This window comes from Pseudopipra pipra, chromosome 14 (genome assembly GCF_036250125.1).
Source record: "Pseudopipra pipra isolate bDixPip1 chromosome 14, bDixPip1.hap1, whole genome shotgun sequence".
NCBI classification, from domain to species: domain Eukaryota; kingdom Metazoa; phylum Chordata; class Aves; order Passeriformes; family Pipridae; genus Pseudopipra; species Pseudopipra pipra.
In genome coordinates this window covers 8,496,041-8,516,827 of record NC_087562.1, presented here as the reverse complement: position 1 = coordinate 8,516,827, position 20,787 = coordinate 8,496,041, and the positions used below count along the sequence as shown (strand labels likewise).

The following is a 20,787-nucleotide window of genomic DNA, read 5'->3' as shown; positions in this document are numbered from 1 at the left end:
CAGCAGCGTGCTGAGGAGCTGGCTGGGCTCCCAGCTGGGGCTGCTCTCCGGAGGGCAGCGTGCTCTGGCAACCAGAGCATCCTTCCCTCTCTTACAGTGCTTTGCCCTGGAGCAGATGAATCAGTGCTAAAAACCTGTACTGGGAAGTCGCTGTGATAAACAAGAGTCCCAGGAAATCGTTTTTAACCCAACTCCCACCTGATCTCCTCAAGGATGGGTTTTTCTGTGAGCTGGGTGGAAAAGTCACTCCCTCCCTTCCTCTGCTATGCAGCAGGACCTTGTGATACCAACTTCTTTTTGCTTTGTTTTTGATCCCATTTATTGCTCTGCCTCTGTTTACCTTGTGCTGAGGCTGTGCCCCAGGCAGCTCCTCCTCCCCTTGTTGTCACCTCAGAGGCCACTTTGGCCTTCTGAGATGACAAGAAGTATGTGGGATATCATCAAGTATGTGAGGCAGGACACTGGTGAGGGTCATGTCTGTAGGGGTTCTCTGCTTAGGTACCACAAAAGTGCCCCTTCCTTCGAGCCTGTAAAGGGAATGATAATTGTGGTGTATTTACAGACAAGGATGGCTCAGCTCCATGGTGTTTAAGCATTTTTAATCACCTCTTCCTGCATCGGGGATAAATGAAATAAGTCTGTGGTTTCTCCTTCTGCAGGCAGGGCCCATGCCTCTCCTTGTTGGTGAAGATGATGTGTGGACACAGGAATCTCTTACCTGCACTTCTGGCCAGGCTCTGTCAACTCATTTATCATCAGGTCAGTTTTCCAACCAGGAATCCTATGGTTATAGTGTGCTGAGGACTATCCTAATCCATTTCCTGGGCTGGGGGGCATGGACCTGTCTAGGCTGCACTGTGAAGGGACTTCACTGGCCTCCAGGCTTCCCAAAATAATCCCATTTTGGTCAAATAGTATGGAGTTGCCCTCAGGAATGTGAGGTGAATGTTTTCCTACAGAAACACTGCTGCGGAAGGTAAATGCATTCTAGATACATTTTAACAGAAGCTAAAATAGGCAAGTTGAGGAAGGAGGCAAAAGAAAAATAGTGAAATGCTTCGTTCGTAAGCTTCCACATCAAATAATTCACTTGTAAAAATTTAAAAATAAAATAAAACCCCCCAAATCTGGGCCTCAGCAGTGCATGATTTGCTTGTTAAAGAATTGTGTGGTTTATTTTCTCTACCCTGTGATATTGCAAGGGTGGAAGTAAAAGGCTGATAGACCAAACTAGCTGTCAGAGAAGATAAAAAGCCTTGAGAAACACAGATTCTGAATTTACAGTGAGTTGCTTTAAGTTGCTGTGTTACAGAAACCTCCACTTCTGCTGCAGGTTGTGTCTCATCAGCTTGATTGTTATTGCTCAACTAATTGGTCAGTGGGCAGAAGCAACATTCTGCTGCTTCATTAATTCAGAGCTTTTTCCATGAGAAAGGTCCTTTTGGTGCAAAAGGAATGTTACAATGATATAGATGAAGTATTACAATGTTAGAAATGAAATGTTAAAGTGTTACAATGGAAATGTCACAATGAGACAAAATGCTACAATATTATAAAGGAAGTGTTACAAAGTCACAAGCAAAATTTCTTTAGTTCTTTATTTATTTTGCCTTTCAGGGTCCTTCCCTGACTGATGCTCATATTTTAGGACTAGCAGCTTTTGTGATCCACTTAAGTGAATGGAGAGCTTTAATTCCTGGAGTAGAAGCCAGTTTTGGGATCTCCCAGCCTGTTCCTGAAAAGGCCTTTTCCATCTCTGAGTACTGGACCTGCTTGCTCATGTGCAGGACAGAAGAGTCATTTGCCTTCTGCATGAGGTGAGATGGTGCATCCACCACCTCCTTATTTCTCCATCTGAAGGGTTTTTGGGATGCTGGGAAAGCTCCCATGGAGGATTTGCAGAGCATGTGGAGGGGATTGAACTAACCAGATAATGGAATTCCTTCTTTTTCTCTCAGGTTTTGCACTACAGCAGCAACTTATGCGATGTGCAAGTTCTCATCATGTTCTCATGAAGATTTTTGTGCCTTGATTCCTCCTGGCCTGATTAAAAAGGTAAAAGGGTGAAAGTTTTGCCATTTTCTATGAGAAAGTTCAGTCTCAGCCCAATTTCCTGCTGCAGGGCCCTGTGCAAATATAACTTACACCAAGAAAACAGTATAAAAGTACATCTTCGTACCCTCCCCTCTTACCCCTTGGTGTATCAGCTGGTTTGGCAGTTCCACACAAACAGAGGTGGCTGTTTCAGTGACAACCACGTACAGGGTGTTGTGTCTTTGTTCCAGCTGCAGCACCTTGTGCCTCGGCTGAGCTTGGAAGCTCGAGGAGTCCTGTGTGAGGAGGACAAAACTGCCCTAACCTGGAGCTCCCTGTCCTGCCCCTCTCTGAACTACAGAAGAGCCAGCCTGTGTTTGTGGAAGCAAGCACTCTTCCAAGAGCTCTTAAAGGAAAAAGCATTCCAGGTACAAATCTTTTCCATGCCTTAAATTCACCCTGTAATTCTCATTTTTTAGATCTGCCCTCTGCAATTTCCTTATTGGTGATCAAAAGCTTCTTGTAAGAGCTAAATGCCTGAAAAGTTGGCCTGACAGCTGAGTCATGTGGGCTGGGATGTGTATTCATTGTTATTTGTGGATTGTGATGGTAATGATATGGTAGAAAGAGAAAACCAGAGGTAAAACCTTGTGTCCTACTTCTTGGAAAAGCAGGAAGCTTGGCAAGCTATACCATATCAGTAGGAAACTGCAGAACTGTAGAACAAAGGCTTGTCCATCACCTTGGCTCCCTGCTGTGCTCTCTGTAAAGTGATGGTGAGACAAATAACTGAAAATCTTTGCTTTTTTGGTGCTTTGCCTAAATATCAATGTTCCCATGAGCCCCCTGTGCACCTTGGATTGCTTAGCTCTGCCTTGCTGGAAGCAGGTCACCATCTCAGCTCTGCTCTTTGTACCACCCTTGTGGTGTGTCTGATTTGACAGACTTTCCTTTTTTAACCTACTTCCTCTAAAACCAGTTTGTCTTTGTGCAGAGAAGTTTGTGGTGTTCCTAGAATGACTCCTTGTGCTTGCTCAAAGTGCAGGGCTGAAATACCTCTGTGTTACAACCTCCCTTTGATGCTTACACCACCCTGTCTGACTGAGGTGCTTTGCTCCTTTTAGCCTTTATTTCTAATAACACACGTTTGTTCTGGTATCTGGGCTTGCAGGTGATGAGTGTGGTTGGAAATGTCAAAGGGGTGGGTGTGTGTGAGACAGGCTTTACGGGTTCTCTGTGAATTTTTGAAGGCCAATTGGGTTTTAGCTTGGATTTCCTACAAGAGAAACAGGACAAAAACTTCCTTGGGTTGTTGTCCCCTGTTTCATGTCTTTCAATCCACATGGGATTGTGTCTGGGGATGAAGTGAAGGTGCATTTTATGTTGGAAAGCAGGTGGCTGTTCTGCACAAGTGACTTGCCTTGCTGTTCTCCCCCATTAATAAATTCTTACTTTTCCCAGCTGTCTTTCAGAGAGTGGCTGCTGATGGAACTTGAGGTGTGCCCTGAAAAGGATATTCTCTCTGCTTCAGAAAGGTAAGTGCAGAGGGGCTCTTGGAAGGGGAGCAGTCCAAGAGTCTCCCACCCAAATTAGGGCAAAGCACTGAAAACCAGGAAGTAAATAAACAGCTACTGGAGGACACAAATGCCTGTTGCCTGCTGTGGTTTGTCCTGAGCTAAGCACTGCTGGAATGAGGGGTGTGTGTGTTAACCTACAGAAGGCCAGGTTGGACAGGGCTTGGAGCAATCTGTGGAAGGGTCCCTGCCCATGGCAGAGGCTAGAACAAGATAAGCTCTAAGGTCCCTTCCCACCCAAACCATTCTGGGATTCTATGAAGCTCACCAATATAGCCTGTATGTGCAGCCCTTCCAAATAACTTGGCACAAAACCTCCCCACTTCCAAATCCAAGAGCTGACTGGCATCGGGATGGGTGGGATCTGCTGGAGGACTCTTCATGTCTGTGCTTATGTGCTGCTTTTGTCTGATCACACATCATTCATCACACGTGGTGTGTGAGCTTCCTTTTACATCAAGGAAAGGGCACCATTCAAATAGATTTCCCATCTCCTCCTTTTTTTACATTTCAGGCAGGATTTCCATTACTGGGCCATCTATCAACGGTATCTTCCTGCACCTTGCGCTGCTGGTGGCTGTGATGGAGACCTGGAGAAGGCATGTGGAGTTATTATCAATGCCCTCCTGGATTCCTCACAGAGGTATTCTGTATTGTGACTTCCATTGCTAATAACCTTGAAGCTGTGAATGGGAGCTTGTCCCTTCCATGGGGCTATGGAAGCCATTCCCTTCTGGTCTGGCTGGAAGTGGGAGTTGGGAGGTGGCCCTGAGTGACTCACCAGTCTTTGCATAAGCATCTTGCTTTAGGTGACAGAGGTCTGGGGCTGCAGCCATAGAGAAGCCCTAGTCTGGCTGTCTTTTTTTTAAGTTGACTTTGTACTCAGATTTGTTCGGCCAGACAAGCATCAATTCCCTGGGGGAGTGGCTGGAGCTGGAAAATGAGGAGGGAGGTTAGGGGAGAGCTGCTGTCTCAGCTACAGCTTATTTAAGGCACATTAATGTTTGAGCTCTGTGTTCATCTGAAGCATCTGACTGTATTTGAACTGTGCTGTGCCCCAGGCTAACAGGGTTGGTGACCTCATGTGTCTCTTCTTTTCAGGCTGGACCTGGGTGGCTGTGGCCAGTCGAAGATGTCACTTAGCCCTGAGATTCTCTGCAGGCTGCAGGTGATTTTAGGCTGTGATATGTTACCTGGATGTTCAATCCTAGAACTTGACCAAAGTATTCCCTTACACCCTGGTGCTTGTGAGTTTCCATTTGGTTCTCATGTGTGAGCAGTGGGATGGGGATTGAGACAGGTTTTTCTTATTGATCTCTGTGTTTCTTCAGAGAAACAAAGAGGGTTTGAGTGCAGGCTGATGTGCAGCCCTGACTTTTTCCCCCCACACTCTGTTCAGGAGCTGGTGCTGGAGCTGAGCTGTAGGCAAAAGCTGCGTCTCAGCTGCTCAGCTGCCCAGAGACACTTCCTGTTCGAGATTCTCCAGGGAAGACTGAGAGACAGAAAGCACGGATCTGCTTTGGAAGAGCAGCTGTGGAGGCAGCAGGAGTTGCTGCTGCACAGAAGGCAAGTGTAGGTCTGAGCAGCTGGGAATAACTCCACCAACACTGCTGCTCAGAGCAGGACAGTGTGATGTGTCCTCCCCTCTGATTCCACAGCAAGTGACTGACACTGTATGTCATGGTGACAATTGTGCAAGGGACACTTATTCCCTGGTACTCATCTCGTTTAACTTCATTTGCATGTGTTGTCTTTGGCTATCTGTTGCCCTATTAGTAGACTGGATTTCAAAGGCCACACATCTTCATGGGGAGGCTGATTCTCTTCTTGACAGTAACCTCAATTTTTCATTTTTCCCTGCCTAAGGATTCTGGTCGGGCTCCCTGCATCTACTCTGATCACCACATGTTGGAAAGGAAGGAGAACAGTGTTAGACTGTGAAGACTTTTTTCATTTTGTGAACTCAGAGCTGGTATGTATTTCGAGCCAAACAGTAATTCTTTGTTGGTAAATGCTCTAGATAAGGATCAGGAGGTCGAGTGCAGCCGAACTGCTCAGTGTTCCTGTGAAGGCCTGGAAGGGGCTGAGCATGAGCCCCTCTGCAATCCCTCTGTCATGCCAGGGCCTTTAACTGATTTGCTGTAGAGTGGGATCCTCCTCATCCTCCTGTGAAAATACTCTAGGAAACATCCAGAAACATCCCTGCAGCTTCCTGGGGGAAGGTCACTTGACTTGCAGGTCCCTCAGGACACTGCTTTGTGCTCTGAAGAGAGCTGACTTCTATTTATTCATCCCAACTGGCCTTTCCAGGCTCTCCAGCACTGTCACATTAGGCACAGCCAGAAATGTCTGTTCATCCCAAGGCTGTTAATCCATCTGCTGCTGCCACCCCAGGCACGTGGTGATCGGGGATGCAGGGACTGTGCAGCACAAGTCGTGGGGTTGCTTTATATAGAAACCATGTTTCTGCCATCAGGATTCAGAGGGTGATCTGTGCTTTCTGAGCCCTGTTCTGCCACACACTCAAAATGCTCTTAAGAAAATCATATTCCAAAGGGAAGGAATTATTCTTTTTTTTTGTTTCCCTTTCCTTGTCTTCCTGCAGAAAAATGTCTGTTCCAGAGGGTACGCGCTCTCCTACGACATCACAGCTCACTTCTTCAGGGTAACTGCTGCTTTTGTCACTGCCTCACTGTCCCTGCTCAGAGCTTCCCTTCCCAGGACACCTGATACACGAGGTGTGCCCTTTGTACCCTTGTTTTGAGAACTCCTAGTGTAATTCCAAGAAGAGCAGTAATCCAGGAAAATGAGGAGAGGTGGCAGGAGGAAGTAGTGATATAGGTGAATTTTAATACAATGCAGTAAAGCTGGTGGGGGAAGGAGCTGTTGAGCACGTGTTTCTTTTGCTGAGCCATGCTGACCCCTACAGTTATCTCTGATTACTTCACATGGCTCAGTAAGGGACTTCAAGCAGCAGAGACATATGTGTAGAGTCATCCTGTCATTTATCCTCTTCCAGGGCCTGCTCAATGCCAGCTTGGACTGTGAGGAGGCAGCAGAGGGGGTCAACGATGCTCTAACAGCCTGTCAAACCAAATGTCCCCTGGTGCTCCTCTCTGCAGCGGTAACTTCTCACTTTGGCTGAAGAGTGCTGGGAGAAATTCAGCACCAGTTCAGAGCACTTGTTTTAAGTGTTATTTAAGTGTGCAACATTTAACAGAAACTCTTAATGCCTTTGGAAAATTCCAGGTTGTTTTTGAGCCCTTGGTATCGCTGAACCCAGCTCTGGGCTCCCTGTGTGTTACCACAGGGGCTGTTTCAGACTGGGGAGCTGGGAGGCTTGTCTTGGTCTCTGATGCACTATGGGGGGCTGGTTGTTACATCCCAAGCAACCAAAATGCCCAGTTTTTTTTCTCTGTCCTATGTGTAACTCCTTGTGTGCTATTTCACACGGGGATACACATTTTGTTGCGTGTGGTGAGTGTGGACATCACCCCTGTGGAACTGTTCTTTCATTCTGACTGGTCCTGCTAAAGGAGTTCCAGGGCACCGTGGTATGAGCATGGTCACAAATGACCCACTGCATTTCCGGGGTGTGAAATTTCTGATGTGTTTATGCACAACTTGGACTTTTTCATTAAGGAGAGGGGAAAAACCCCCTTTCTTTGAGTACCTGGCTGTACCTGACTGCAACCAACCACTGAGCACACCACCACTAATGCTGCTGGTTTCCATCTTTGTCCCCAGCTGTGGTGGCCAAGGCTGGAGCCAGTACTTTGCTCTCAGTGGAAGAGACTCTTTGGGGCTCCACTTGCAGAAGAGCTGGACAGACTGAGGGGCTGGCAGTCCTCAAGTACAAGGTGTGTGTGAGGGATGGAGTGTGGAGCTGCTGTCCTGGAAGGACCAGCCCCGGGAGACCTGGAATGCTCATGTGGGCTGAGCCTTGCAGGACAGCTCTACATAGACTCTTTTGTAGGGTTTAAACTCAAAATGGGTCATTATAATTATTTAGTCTGGCCCTGTGTGTAATGTGGGTCAGAGTGCTTCCCCATAAGGAAAAGGGAATCTCTGTAGAAGAGGCTGGAAGGCAGAGTCCTGGTTAGACAAAGCCTTAGCACAGTGTTGAGTTATTCCCTGGAGCTGCCACACCCTTTACTCCCTGGATTTGGGGAATCTGGGCTCCTGAAGCTGCTGACTGGCTGTTCACTTCCCTCTTTACCTGTCCTTATGCTGTATGTCAGTGCCCTGCAGCTTTTCTCCAAAAGCTGGGAATTGATGTAAGAATCTCCTTGCAGGTTATGGCAGGTGATAATCACATGCTTCTGTAGTGTAGAGTTAACTACCTGTCCAACTGCTGATAAAAGAGATTTGGGAATTCTTCTGCCTGATACTAGACTTGTTTTTTTTTCTTACACTGTCTCCATGTAACATCCAACTGCAGGGAAAAAAATGCAGAGAATAATTTATTTTTTTGGTCTCAGTCACAAACTTGCATCTTTGCCCAAGTCCCCGATTTTCTCCTCATTCACAGCTGTATTTTTTCCCCTTTTTTCCCTCCAAACCCATAACATGCTTGTTTTGTTTTCCAGATTCCTTTCTTCAGGAGCTGTTTTCCCTCTCTCTGACCCTCCCTGGCTCTTGGCTGCCTTCCTCCACAGTGCCATCCTACAGCAGTCACCACGTGGACGAGGGAGAGAGGCACTGGAGAGGCTGGGGACTGATGCAGAGCAGGCAAGGCTGGGTGCATTTTATGTGTCTGCTCTTCCCAACACCCAAAAACTAGAAATAGGTGGTCTTTAACTGAGAAAAGTTGTCCTGAGATAGTGCTGTATCCCTGGTAATCCCTGTTGGGAAATCTTGTGGTGGTTAATTGATGAAAGGTGACTGAAATTACCAGTTGGTAAATTCTTATCCTAAAGGCAAAGTTGTGCAAAGCTTGAACTTTTAACTCAGACTCTGGCTCCTCTGAAGTCAGGGAGGGCTATTCAACAGTGACATTAAAAACTGAAGCTGGAGAGGGCCCTGCAGAGACTGAGAGCTTGATCCATGCTGTGCCAGCATCCCTCTCCCTCCAGCAACAGAGCAGTCCCTGTGGATTTTAGTTCAGGCAACTTGGCTGGAAGGTTAAGGAGATGCAGGAAGTTTGTGAGACAGCAGTGCAGGCATTTTAGGGGCTCTGGGAAATTGTGCTGAGAATCCCAGGGACAGATTTCTTGAGGCTCCAGGAAATGCCTCTGTCTTTCACCATGCTCAATACCCTCAGTGGAGGGGAATTCTCTGAAGGGCTCTGCTGAGAAGGAAGCCAGGCTGCTGCCAAGCAGTCCTGTCTGTTGATTTTCCAGGAAAAAGTTGGGGTCAGGGCACAGTCCCTATGTCAAGAGGTTCACAGGTAACAGTGCTGAAGCAGAACCTGGGCCTCATGTTTACTCTGGCGGTTTATTGCTCCCGGCAGCGGTTACAACAGTAGCTCCTCTTCCTGTGGGATTGACTCCTCCAATGTTTGTACTGGTCTGGAGCCAGAAACTGTTGTCATTGAGGTGATATCAGCATTTAGTACACAGGAAGTAACAGCAGCTTTCACCCCCAAAATCCTGGAGAGTGCCAGGGCGAGCGAGAACTGTGGAATGGCTGAGGGTAACTGGGGTCCCAGCAGGTCAAACACACTGTGCTTGTAGTCCATCAAGGTCCAGCCTGGGAATGTACCTGGTGAAATGTTATTGGAAAGGCCAAGTTCCGAGTCACCACTGCAGGTACAACTAACAGGCACCTCCTTTCCTTGCAGCTCCTTGTTTCCCTGCTGTTCTTCTCACTCCTGGATCTCATCTCAGCCAAAATAGCACCAAAGGTAAGTTCAGCCCCGAGGGAATTCCCATGACATGTGTCTGATCAGTTTGGTTTGCTGCCCAAAACTGCTTTGTACCAGCACTGGGAAGGCTGGGAGCTTGTTCTGCCAGGAGGAAGGGATCAGTAACACCCCAGACAAGCCTGCTGAAAGCTCTTCTGTGCCCATCAGATTAAACCTGTGTTTTCCTCTCGCTGACGCTATCTCCCCTTTCACTAATTTTATTTCTCTTCCTGAATGATTTACTATTTGCAGTTTCCTGTTCAGACCTTACACCTCCCAGGTAGCGCAGGAACCTCATATCTCTCTAAGCTTTTATGCAGCATTTCACATCTGTCAGATTATATTTTTCCTCAGGCTGGAATGTGGTACTTCATGGGAGAAGGGGTCCCCAGGAAGGAGGAACATTACTTTCCAAATGATTTAATGCTATTAAGTGGAGGAGCAAAGATGACAGGCTACTTCCAGCTGCTGTCTGCCCTGAGCATCCTCCTGCCTGTGAAGGCTTGTTTCTGTCCCTTTGCTGTCACCTCAGCTTTGAAGTGCAACCATTTGTGGAGTCACCTCACAGATTGGATCAGGGAGCATATTCAAGGCAAAAATAACCATTTGGTCTCAGTCTGCCTGTGGGAGAGTCTGGAGGAAGAGCCAGGGAAGAGAGAAACATCTTGAGCAGACAGAGCTGGGAGGTTAATCCAAGTAAAATGAGTAATGAAAAAACCCCCCCACAATAATCCCAAAACATGTTGTCACTAGAAAGGTTAGAGGGGACAAAACCTGCTCCGGGGAGTGTGGTGGGGTGGGAGCAGGATGTGAAGTGGATTGTTGATTGATCCAGGTTGAATGGGACTTGGAGCAACCTGGTCTAGTGGAAGGTGTCCCTGCCCATGGCAGGGGCCTGGAACTGGATGATATTTAAGGTCCTTTCCAACCTAAACCATTCCATGATGCTGCTTCCCCCTCTCTCACAAATGCTTCTTAGCTGAGCCCTGTGGTAGCCTGATTTAGTGATAGAGGCACTGCCTTGCTCCACTGCCCAATTCCCTGGGGGAATCCAGGCTGCCAAGTAAGGAGAATGACTTGCGCTAAATATTTAATGTCCTTTAACAGAGCACTTCATGTACAGTCTTGTGAAGGTTCCTCTGCTTTGATGCAACTAAAGCCCAAGACAAATGACTTCTCCTTTCTGACACCCAGGAAGGAGTGGATTTTCAGACATCTCTGGAATGGTCCCTGGAGATCTTGCAGTGCCTAGAAGAGAGAGGCACATCCTGGCCACTTCTCTTCCATTCAGCAGAGCAAGGTGAGTCCTGTCCCCCAGGGGGTGGAAGGGTGAGGTTTGGTGCTGGCCAGGTGAGCCCATTACTTGGGTTAGAGTGTAGCTGTGAGAGGAAGCAGCACAAAAAATACTTGAGTAAAAGCTAAAAAAAGAATCCTGTTTCTACTGCAGCATATGGAAACGCAGCTGATGATCAGGAATGACTGAACTTGGTTTTGTTCCTCCTAGTAGAGAAAACCTGAGGGGACAACTTGCTTCTCTTGCTGGTCACCACTCCCAAGCACCAGTATTTATTGTGGGCTGAAAGGAAATGGTGCAGCCCCTGTGCTGCTCTAGAAGTATGGAAGGTGAGGCCACAGAAGGTGCTCAGTGCCTCTCTCTGTCCTTCCAGGCTCTGGGAAATACTGTGTCCTGCGCAACGCAGCCTCAGACCGTCACATCCGCCTCCTGCCTGTGGCATTCTACAGGTAAAGTCCTGCTGGGCTGGGCAGGAGGTCTGAGGGGGGATGTAGGGGATGGTTTGCACCTACAGTAGCTGGTGTGCAGGTGACAGCACACTGGCCTGGCCGTGAGCACATATTTACCTCTTACCTGAGCTGTGCAGGAGAGAACACCCGATCAGGGCAGGATTGGTGTTTAATGAGCCCCATATCTTTTGCTAAAGAACTTTTCCAGAAGTTTCCCTTCAGCCTTGTGCTCCAAACAGGGGTGTCCTGGCTGCCTTCTCTTCCTGGGGTAGCCCTACACACAATGGGACTTGTAAACCAGACACGGGCAAGGCAGCAGCTGTGTTTGCCTTGTGCCTGTGTGTGTCTCCTATGGAAGCAGAGCTAACAGAGCCTGTGTGTGACTCCTCCAGCCTCACCCCTCGCTTCCCCCGGGAGCTCCTCCGGCGAGAGCCGACCTTCCTCCTTGTGGCACTCGACTTGTACATCCAGCTGCTACGGCTCTTTGTGGAAGGAGAGGTCCTACCACAGTCTGAGCAAGACCCCACAGAGCATGTGAGTGAAGCTTGGACTCTTGTTTTTTTTCTTTTAATACAGAATCCTGGAATGGTTTGGGTGGGAAGGGACCTCAAAGCCCATCTTGTTGCACCCCCTTCCAGGGGCAGAGACACCTACCACTATCCCAGGTTGCTCCAAGTCCCGTCCAACCTGGCCTTGATCACTTCCAGGGATGGGGCAGCCACAGCTTCTCTGGGCAACCTGTGCCAGGGCCTCACCACCCTCACAGGGAAGAGTTTCTTCTTAATACCCAATCTAAATCTACCCTTTTTCAGCTTAAAACCTCCTGTAACTGATTCTATTCTTTAGTCCTCTTGTGTTGTGCAGGATCCCTTGGAGGTGATCTCCGTGGCCCGGCAGTTCCTGATAGGAGCCATCCCACAGTGCCTCGCCCAGAGCTTTGGGAACATACAGCCGGTACATTCAGATGTTTTCCCTTTTCTCCCAGTGTGTGGGAGCTGGGAGTGCTGCTGCTGCTGCCTGCGCAGCCTTCTGGGGCACTGATCCTGCACTGGTGCTGCAGATTTGACTGTGCCAAGCTCCATGCTTCCCTAACGTGCCCCTAAGTATTCCGTGCTTCCCTAACATGCCTGGGAGTGTTTTCTGCTTTCCTGACATGCCTGGGAGTGTTCCGTGCTTCCCTAACTTGCTTGGGTGCAGGAGGACACCTGCTGCTCAGCCAGTGCCATGGCCATGTCCTCCACCATTCCCACAAATCCTGCCCTCACGTGGCCATTCCCATTAGGTCTCTGAGGGAAACATCAAATACAGCCAAGGGCAGGTGCTGAAGTTTCCCCCTCCTCTGCTTGTGCTTGGCCAAGAGGCAGCAAAATGCTGAGGTGTTACTGGAACTGGCTGTGAGGAAGCATGAGGTCTAAACTGGCTCTTTGCCCTCTCCCCAGCTCCTGGCCACCTGTGAGGAACTTGACCCAGAGCTGGGAGCCACTCTCCTGCACTTCTCCAGGCCTGCTGTGGCTATGGAGCTGGAGGAAGAGCTGGAACTGTTCTGAGCAAGGGGCAGACACTGGCACAGCACAGCACTCCAACCACACCTGCCAGGGCACACAAGGTGCCACCTTTCTCACCTGGGCCTTTTTTTTTTTTCAAATTACTTTGTAAATAATTTATTACAAGCGTAACCATGAAGCTCTTGTTACAATAAAAAGTAGGTTACAAATTTCAGTTTAGACTTGCTTTGGGAATCATAATTATGGTTTGTTTTTTTTTTTTTCCAAAACAAAATGTCTGCTTAAAGTTGTCCCACTGTCCTCTGTCCCCCTTGAGGCCCCAAGGGCACCTCTGTGCAGGCAGGGAACAGTTGTGGCCAACTTGGTTTCTATGTGTGCGTGGGGATGGGGATACAAAGGGGGTGCTGCCAATGTCCCTTCCCCTGGGATTAGACACTCTTAGTACAACACTGCTGAATCAGACGTGAGCATGGAAATCACAGCATGAGAACAAGCCTTTTCTGAGCAAGCTGAAGCTAATTCCATGGAGTTCTCTGGGAGACTAAAACGTAGATTTAAATCTCCACTCTGCCGTACGGTTTCTACGGGGCTAGGCTGGGAATGGAGCCCCGTCCCTCTCAGGTGGGTTCCTGCTGCACAGTCACTTCTGGCTTCACCACCTGGTTCTCCGGAGTCCCTGAAGTAGTGAGGAGGAGGATGGGCTCTGGCTCCAGTGGCTTGGCTTTGTCCTGAGTCTGGGTCAGAGGGTGCACCATGGACATGTGGACGTTAAGGTTGTGGGCCTTCTCGAAGCGCTTCCCGCACTGGTCACAGGCGAACTCCAGCTCCGCCTCGGCCTTGTGTTTGGTCATGTGGTACTTGAGGGACGCACGCTGGCGGCACTGGAACCCACAGATCTCACACCTGCAGGGCAAAAGGGGGCTCAGCATCTGACCCTGACTCACTCAGCCAGGGAGACCTCTGGAGCTGGAGCAGGTGTTGGGGATGGACATTTCGCTGAATCACAGAATCCCGGAATGGTTTGGGTGGAAAGGGACCTTAAAGCTTATCTTGTCCCACCCCCTGCCATGGCCAGGGACACCTTCCACTAGGCCAGGTTGTTCCAAGCCCCGTCCAACCTGGCCTTGAACACTCCCAGGGATGGGGCAGCCACAGCTTCTCTGGGCAACCTGTGCCAGGGCCTTCCCCCTTCCCAGGGCAGAATTTTTCCTCTGGCAGTGGGAAGTCATTCCCCACTGTCCTGTTCCTCCAGGCCCTTGTCCAAAGTCCCTCTCTAGCTCTCTTGGAGCCCCTTTAGGCCTGGAAGGGGCTTTAAGTTCTCTCTGGAGCCTTCTCTTCTCCAGGCAAAATATCCCCAGCTCTCTCAGCCTTTCCTCATAGGAGAGGTGTTCCATCCCTCTCCTCATTTATTCTGTTTAAAGCAATTTGGCCAGGATGCTGCCAGCTACAGGCAGCATTTGTACCCCAGAATTCCTGTGCCAGAGGGACAGTGACTGATCCCTCTGATCCCCTTGCTGTGAGGGGAGGGCTGGAATCACTTACTGCAGGGGCTTCGCTCCCGAGTGCCGCATCTGATGGACTGAGAGGTGTTTGCGTTGCTTGAAGGTCTGCCCACACTCATCACAGATATAGTTCCGTACCTCTGCAAGGGGAACAGGAGATTCATGGAATCTGCCAATTCCTGGAACATGCACCACACACGCAGCTGCCCACACTCCCTGCTGGAGTCTGAATTCCTCCCCTGCCTTGCGTCCCCCACGTGAGGGGTTGTTCCAGGTTTACAGGCAGTCCTGCCCCCCTCCCAGAGCCCTCCCATGGCACCTCCAATCCTTGTGCTACGAGGCGTTGGGTGTTTGTGCCCTGTCCCCTGCTGGGACATACCTGTGTGGATGAGCTTGACGTGCCGCTGGAGGTACCTGTCGATCATGAACACCTTGTTGCAGCCCGGGTGAGGACAGGGCCTCTCCCGCACCTCTTCGTGGTGCTCCTTGATGTGTTTCTGCAAAGCAAGGACAGAGCTTCTGACAGGGAAAAGCTTGGATCCTCAGAAACAGAGACCCCTATGTGAAAAAACAGGATTTGCATCCCAATCTACCCCTGGCAGCAGGGGCTTTAACCAGACACAGCGGAATCTGTTCCAAGGGCTGCTGTGAACCAATGGTAGCCTACCAAGACAGGAGGAGCAGAGAAAGGCAGAGCAGACTGGAAGAGGCTGGGGTTCCCAGCCGGTTGCTTTTAGTGGCTCATTGCCTCTCATAGAGCAAGGCAGGGAATTAAACCCATTGGGGATCCTCTGCTCACATGGAAGTGACTCCATAGTACTGGAAGCTACTGGTTTGGGATGGGAGCAGACTCCAGCTCACCTTCATGCCATCAGCCCCTCTGTAGACAGCGGTGCAGCCCTGGTAAGGACACTTGTAGATGGTGGGCAGCTCCTCCCTGGAAGCAGAGCTGTGTGAGGCAGTGCAGGCATGGGGCTGGGGCCCAGCCTCCCAGAGCCTCCTTACCGTTCACATTTGATTTTTTTTTTCCAGCCTGGCTTAGGCCCCGGCTTCTTCCTTATTTTGGGCTCTTCCACTTTCTTTGCTTCTTTGCTGTCGCTCTTCTTGCCAGAAACCCTCCAAAAAGGAATCAGGACAGTGGTTTAAGACTTGATCTTGATTTTAGTCCTCCTACCCAAGTGTCCCCCAGGTTGATGCTTAACCTGGCAAAGCAGGAGCACACACAGCCCCAGGTACACGAGCCAGGCTATGGCTGTGCTGGGCCTGGGGATCAGGGATGTGGCCCAGCTTCAGCCTGATGTGGGGCTTGGGGGCACTGTTGTGACCCCACAGGAATGTGTAGGGAACAAAGCCATAAGGAATGATGTGCTGGCCCTGCGGGGATGAGCACCAGCCCCCCCACCCTACCCCAAGAGCCCCTTACTTCTTGTCGGGGTAAGGCTCAAAGGAGTCATCTGAGGATTGCACGTTTCTCTTCTCACTTTCATCATCACTCAGGAAGTCCCTGAGAGAGAGGAGAAACCCTTTACCCACACAGCACCTGGATGGCCCTTGGGCACCAGCAGTTCCCTGTTCCCAGCATATCCATCCCCACCGCGGGGCATGGCAGCCACTCTGTGTCCTCCCCGGCCTCTCCCCAAGAGAGCAAAGACCCAAATCAGGTCCTTTTAGGACTAAATCTCTGCAAGAATAATCGAACCACTGTCAGGAGAACAAAAAAATGGCTGTTACTGAAAGGATCTATTCATGGGTGAGGGATGTGGCTCCGCTTCCTCTACTGGGAGAAGGAATTTTGTGGAGCAAGAATGTCACAAATTGTCTGGCACAGGTTAATGAAGCTGCAGGTCATTCCGTGTTCCCTCAAATGTAGCAGCCACGTGGGTTTGGGTTTTTCTTTTTCCTTCTTTTACGTTTTAAGCCATGGAAGAAGCAATTAATTCCCAAAGCCAGGAAAGAGGCAATAAATTGTTGTGGCACTTTTAATGTGACAGCTGATAGTTCAGCTGATAGTTCACTCTGCACTTGGCCCTTTGGAATGCCTGGATTGGTGTATTTACAGCCCCACTCCAAATACTTGTGTTGGAAGGATTGAGCCAAATCTTTGCTCACACGGACCGTGGAGCTGCCAAGCTCCCTCCCGCTCCCACTTCCCAGTTAATCACTCTCCCCGGGAGCAAATGGGGCGGTTTCTCCACGTGCCACCCCGTGCCTGCATTCCAGCTCCCACTGCTCTCCCGCAGCCCCAGCCACAATGGGAATTGCTCCGAGGCTGAGGAGCTGGAGCAGCGCCACCCAGACCAAGCGAGCCCCCGGCATGGCTTCTTCTCCAGATCAGAGAGGGGATGAAACAGGGCCAGGACTGCTGGAAGCAGCCACCAAACGCGAAGCACACGTGTGTGCAAACCCCTGCCAGCAGAGGAGGGGAGCTCAGAGCCTCAGTGCCAGGAGCCCCATGGTGGCCGCGGCAGAGCCGCCACTCCGGCACCGGTTCTGAGGGGCCGCCAGGGCCGGGGCGCTGGTGGAGAAAGAGCTCTGCGAGTTGGGGCAGTTCACACTGGCAAAGAAGACATTTAGGCTATTTTAAACCCACTCTTCTCTCACCCCTCAGAAAGGTCACTGAACTCGTCTTTTACCCGCTCATCCGACGTTGCAGACAGAACCTGCTTCCCACTCAACTGTCCTAGGGAATGAAGGAGAACATGGTGCGTTACAAGGAAAAGCAGCAGAGCCACGGCTGCCGAGGAGGAACCGACTGCTCTGGGTGTGCTCGGCGTGGTCACACCATGGGAAGGAAACACATGCTCCATGACAAATCAATGATTGTTTAAACCAGACTATGTCTGTGTGCTCAGAGATGGCTCTCCCTGCACTCTGGGACAGGACAGCCTTGGCCCTGCAGCTCCCAGGAGCAGCTTTTGGTTCCCCCTGTGACACCCATAATTGAAAGACTCGTCCCCAAGCAAGTCCCAGCTGCCATTCCTGTGTCCAGCAGCAGACATCTCCTGTGGATACTGGAGCTAAACACAGCCCCGCTTCTGGAACTCAAAATAGATGTTAATTCCTCACTTATGAAAGTGGTGTTTGTGGCAGTTCAGAAGCAAACCCATGTTCACTCAGTCCAAGCCCACCCAGAAGTTTTCCTTTGGGGACAGAAGGGGCTCCTGGGGTTTGGCAGAAAGAAACATCTGGCAAAGGTGGTGCTGGAGAACCAGCAACTGCTCCACGCTGTGTCCCTGGGAAGAGCATGGCAGCAGGGTCTGGCCCCCCATCAGAGGGGGAGCAGCACATGGGGAGAGAAGTATGACCCTGTGTTACCCTGTCCCTTCTGCAACACTCAGCCTACCCATCCCTAGTTGGAGCCAGTTCTCCGGGCAGTCAGCACTTCCCAGATGAATCTGCATCCTCCCTGAGGAGCAGCAGTCTCCAAGAAGGGGGTCCACCCCCCATCGCTCTCTTGGCCACATCTCCAGCTCCCTTCCCTTCCCCAGAAGCCAGGAGGGAGATCAGGAGGCAAATCCCTTACCTGTGGCAGTGCTCAGCGGGGACACGGGCTGTGGCAGGGCCTGCTCCCGCACAGAGGCTGCGCTGTCCAGCTCCGAGCGGGATGGATCCCTGTCCTGCAGTGCCTCGTCCTCCACATCCAGTGGCACCGCCGTGGTCCCTTTGTTCGCGGGCTGCTGGCAAGGAGCTGTCCTTACTGGAGCATACTGGGCTTTGGGAGCAGGAACAGCCTCGGCATTGTCTGCTCCAGCCCCGTTGTCAGTCAAGCGCTGTTGTGCCATGCCCTTGCTCCACTCGCGTTTGACAGCCAGGGCGTTGTCCACCAGCACGGTGCTGCAGTCCGAGGCCGTGTCCATGATGTAGTCGTGGCCATCCCCGCAGCCCCACACAGCGCGGATGATGCCGCAGTACTCAGAAGACAGGACACTCCGCAGGCTGGGCACCGAGGGGCAGCTCCCGGCGTGGGTGTGCGCCCATGTCACCAGGCTGTGCAGGCACTGCGGGCTGGACGTGATCAGGTCAACTATGCAGGACAGAGGCAGCACAGTCAGGCCTGGGGACAGTGATTGGCAGCAGGGGACACAGAGGGGACAGGGATGTGGAACTGTTCCCCCCCGGGGCTGCCCCAGAAGGCACGTGGGAGCCACTCTAAGGGGCTGCGCCCAGATGGGCTGGAGCGGGGCAGATCCAGCACCTGCCAGGATCAATGAGATTGGAAAAGACCTTTAGGATCATTGAGTCCAACCTGTGACCCATCATCACCTTGTCAACCAGACCAGAGCACTGAGTGCCACATCCAGTCTTTACTTAAAGACCTCCAGGGACGGTGATTCCACCACCTTCCTCCATCTTTCACTTCACAGCTGAAAGTACATTTCTGATTGTCCCCGGTGTCCAATAGCGGCTGGAACAGGCCTGGCACTGCCACCCAAACCCGCTCCACCTGCTCTTTGCACACCCAGGTGAGCTTGTGCCTGTTTGGCTCAGTTTGGGAAGGTGAGGATCCTCCCAGGAGGCCAGAGGGAAGAAGGGGAACCATAACCAGCCGTGTCACAGAACACCAGACCTGCCCTGCACATGGTCATTCCCCATCACCCATCAACCCCAGCTGGTGGCATGGCAGAAGGAAAAAGGGAGCAGCTCCAGGAGCAGGCACTCACCCAGGCAGGAGGCACCTCCTTCCGTGCCCGGCTGTGCCAGGGCTGCGCCGCTCCTGCAAAAACCAGAGCAGCACAGTGGGGCTGGGGGGTCATGGAGGGACCACGTGGCACCACGCAGCACTGTGCAGCACCGTGCTGCTCCTGGGACGGGAGAAAGGCCACCTACTTTCCTTTGGACCTGGCATGGCCCGTGGGTGAGGCGTTCACTCTCTGGATGAAGGTGCGGAGGACGCTGCGGCACTTGTAGAACTGGGCATGGCATTTCTTGCAGACGAACTGCGGCAGCGCCGGGTCCTGCCGCACCGCCACCCCCACCAGCCGCTGGAAGTCGGTGAAGAACACCTGGTCCACGCGCCGCTGCTTCTCCGAGTTCTCCCCCACCACGGGCACCTTCCCAAAGGCATTGCGCAGGCTCCTGGAGGAGAACTTCCCGTGGCACAGGCGACAGTACCCGGTGCTCAGGGCTCTGCCGATTCCTGCTGAGAGGGACAGAACTGCTGGGGAACAGCACCAACACACCCAGGATGTCCCCCTTCCCCTCATCTCTGCTGGGTGACAGAACTGACACACCTAGGATGTTCCCCTTCCCCTCATCCCTGCTGGATGACAGCACCCACACACATGGGATGTTCCCCTTCCCCTCATCCTGCTGCTTCCAAAGCCCTGCCTCCAGCAAAGCACAGAAAATCCAAGTAGGAAGAGACCTCCCTTCCCCCTGACCCTTCCCACACCAGCTGACCCAAAATCAGCTTTTCTGGCCCCAGTGTCCTAGTAGAGGAGCCTCCTCCTCACTGTGGTGTTGCTGGGGCTCTGCCAATGCCATCCCTCGGTTTCAGCAGTTCTTCCCCTTTCCTGGTATTTATCTCCCAAATATTTACAGCCGGTGTCCTGTCCCTCGGCCATCCCAGCACTGGCTGTCCCATTCCTCAACCCCTGCATAGTGCCCTGGAGCCGGGGACACGCAGCTCCTGACCCAGAGCAGCGGGGCAGGATGCAAAGTGTCTTCCAGTGCAGTGACCTGTGGCATTTCCATCCTGTGGAATACTCTCCATCCCTCCGCTGCACCCCGACTGTCTGCCAGCACAAGGAAAACCCCCGGCACAGCCTCCTTCCGGCCCTGATCCAACTCAGACACCCAACGGAGCCGTTTAAGATCCCAGTTATCTCCTGCCTCAGCCGCAATGTGCCTGGATATCGGCCACCCCCAAACCGGGGTGGCGGGAGGGTCCCGGTCACCTCCAAACCCCAAACTGGGATGGCGGGAGGGTTCCGGTCGCCCATAAACCGGGATGGCAAGAGGGTCCCGGTCGCCCCTAAACCGGGGCAGGCAGCGGCCGAGTCCTCCGGGATGGCAGGGGGTTCCCCCGCTCATCCTCCCCGTCTGCCGAACCCCTCCTTACCTCGTCGTTACCGGCACCGGCACCCTCGGCGCTTCAGAGGAGAAGAGATTCCCCACAAACAGGCAAATTCTGCCCCGCCGCGCGCTCGGCACCGCGCCCCGGGTCCGGGGGTCTGCCCCGGCGGTGCGGGGGCAGCCCCGCCACACCGAGGGCTCGCCCATGCCCGGCCCCCGCGGACCCCATAGTCCGCCCCGGTACGCGGCTGGTCCCGACGGAGGTCCCGCAGCCGCTCCGGCCCCGGGGCAGCGGCGCCGGCCGTGTCCCCGCTTCCCCCGCCCCGCTCCCCGCGCCCGGGCCTCACCTGCCTCCGGGGCGCAGGCGGCGGCCGCGGGTGGCTCGGGGGGTGCGGCGGGCTCGGCGGCGCGGGCGGTGGTGCCAGGGGCTCGGCGGGGGGCGGGGGGGGCCCGGGGGCCGCCCGGGGCCGCCAGGAACCGCCCGCGCCGATCGCGCTTCATCGTCCCCGCCGGGCCCGGGGCTCCGCCCGCCCGCAGCGCCCCCGCCGGACGGGGGGACCCGCCGCGCG

General features: G+C 52.3%; 2 protein-coding genes across 3 annotated transcripts in view; one reads left to right on the top strand and one right to left on the bottom strand.

The window, feature by feature from the left end:
• FANCA (FA complementation group A) overlaps window positions 1-12,915 on the top strand; it is a 33,314-nt gene extending 20,399 nt beyond the window's left edge. Inside the window, exons 25-43 of the mRNA XM_064671362.1 lie at window positions 660-759; window positions 1,618-1,817; window positions 1,959-2,055; window positions 2,286-2,462; window positions 3,496-3,569; window positions 4,123-4,251; window positions 4,710-4,776; window positions 5,008-5,174; window positions 5,475-5,580; window positions 6,214-6,273; window positions 6,628-6,732; window positions 7,356-7,468; window positions 8,198-8,339; window positions 9,391-9,453; window positions 10,648-10,753; window positions 11,121-11,196; window positions 11,589-11,730; window positions 12,061-12,150; window positions 12,636-12,915. Coding sequence (XP_064527432.1) covers window positions 660-759; window positions 1,618-1,817; window positions 1,959-2,055; window positions 2,286-2,462; window positions 3,496-3,569; window positions 4,123-4,251; window positions 4,710-4,776; window positions 5,008-5,174; window positions 5,475-5,580; window positions 6,214-6,273; window positions 6,628-6,732; window positions 7,356-7,468; window positions 8,198-8,339; window positions 9,391-9,453; window positions 10,648-10,753; window positions 11,121-11,196; window positions 11,589-11,730; window positions 12,061-12,150; window positions 12,636-12,743 — 2,122 coding nt within the window. The 3' untranslated portion in view covers window positions 12,744-12,915. The remainder of the gene's footprint in view (window positions 1-659; window positions 760-1,617; window positions 1,818-1,958; window positions 2,056-2,285; window positions 2,463-3,495; window positions 3,570-4,122; window positions 4,252-4,709; window positions 4,777-5,007; window positions 5,175-5,474; window positions 5,581-6,213; window positions 6,274-6,627; window positions 6,733-7,355; window positions 7,469-8,197; window positions 8,340-9,390; window positions 9,454-10,647; window positions 10,754-11,120; window positions 11,197-11,588; window positions 11,731-12,060; window positions 12,151-12,635) is intronic.
• ZNF276 (zinc finger protein 276) lies at window positions 12,842-20,740 on the bottom strand. 2 transcript variants are annotated; one of them, XM_064671081.1, is made up of 11 exons: window positions 20,566-20,740; window positions 19,031-19,343; window positions 18,865-18,917; window positions 17,727-18,227; window positions 16,805-16,883; window positions 15,627-15,707; window positions 15,209-15,319; window positions 15,065-15,140; window positions 14,583-14,700; window positions 14,244-14,343; window positions 12,842-13,604 (listed from the first exon to the last, which is right to left on the bottom strand). In XM_064671081.1, exons 1-11 carry the CDS (start codon window positions 20,717-20,719, stop codon window positions 13,319-13,321), a joined length of 1,872 nt encoding a protein of 623 aa, XP_064527151.1. In that variant the 5' UTR covers window positions 20,720-20,740; the 3' UTR covers window positions 12,842-13,318. The 2 variants fall into 2 exon arrangements, with proteins under 2 accessions (XP_064527151.1, XP_064527152.1); XM_064671082.1 differs by having other exon boundaries at window positions 19,031-19,340.
• Window positions 20,741-20,787: the final 47 nt, after the last annotated feature.

Coding starts and splice junctions, on each gene's coding strand:
- ZNF276 (XM_064671081.1), bottom strand. CDS start 20,719: ATGAAGCGCGATCGGCGCGGGCGGTTCCTGGCGGCCCCGGGCGGCCCC. Junction 19,344..20,565: donor CGCCTGCGCCCCGGAGGCAG/GTGAGGCCCGGG, acceptor TGTCCCTCTCAG/CAGGAATCGGCAGAGCCCTG. Junction 14,344..14,582: donor CGTCAAGCTCATCCACACAG/GTATGTCCCAGC, acceptor TTCCCCTTGCAG/AGGTACGGAACTATATCTGT.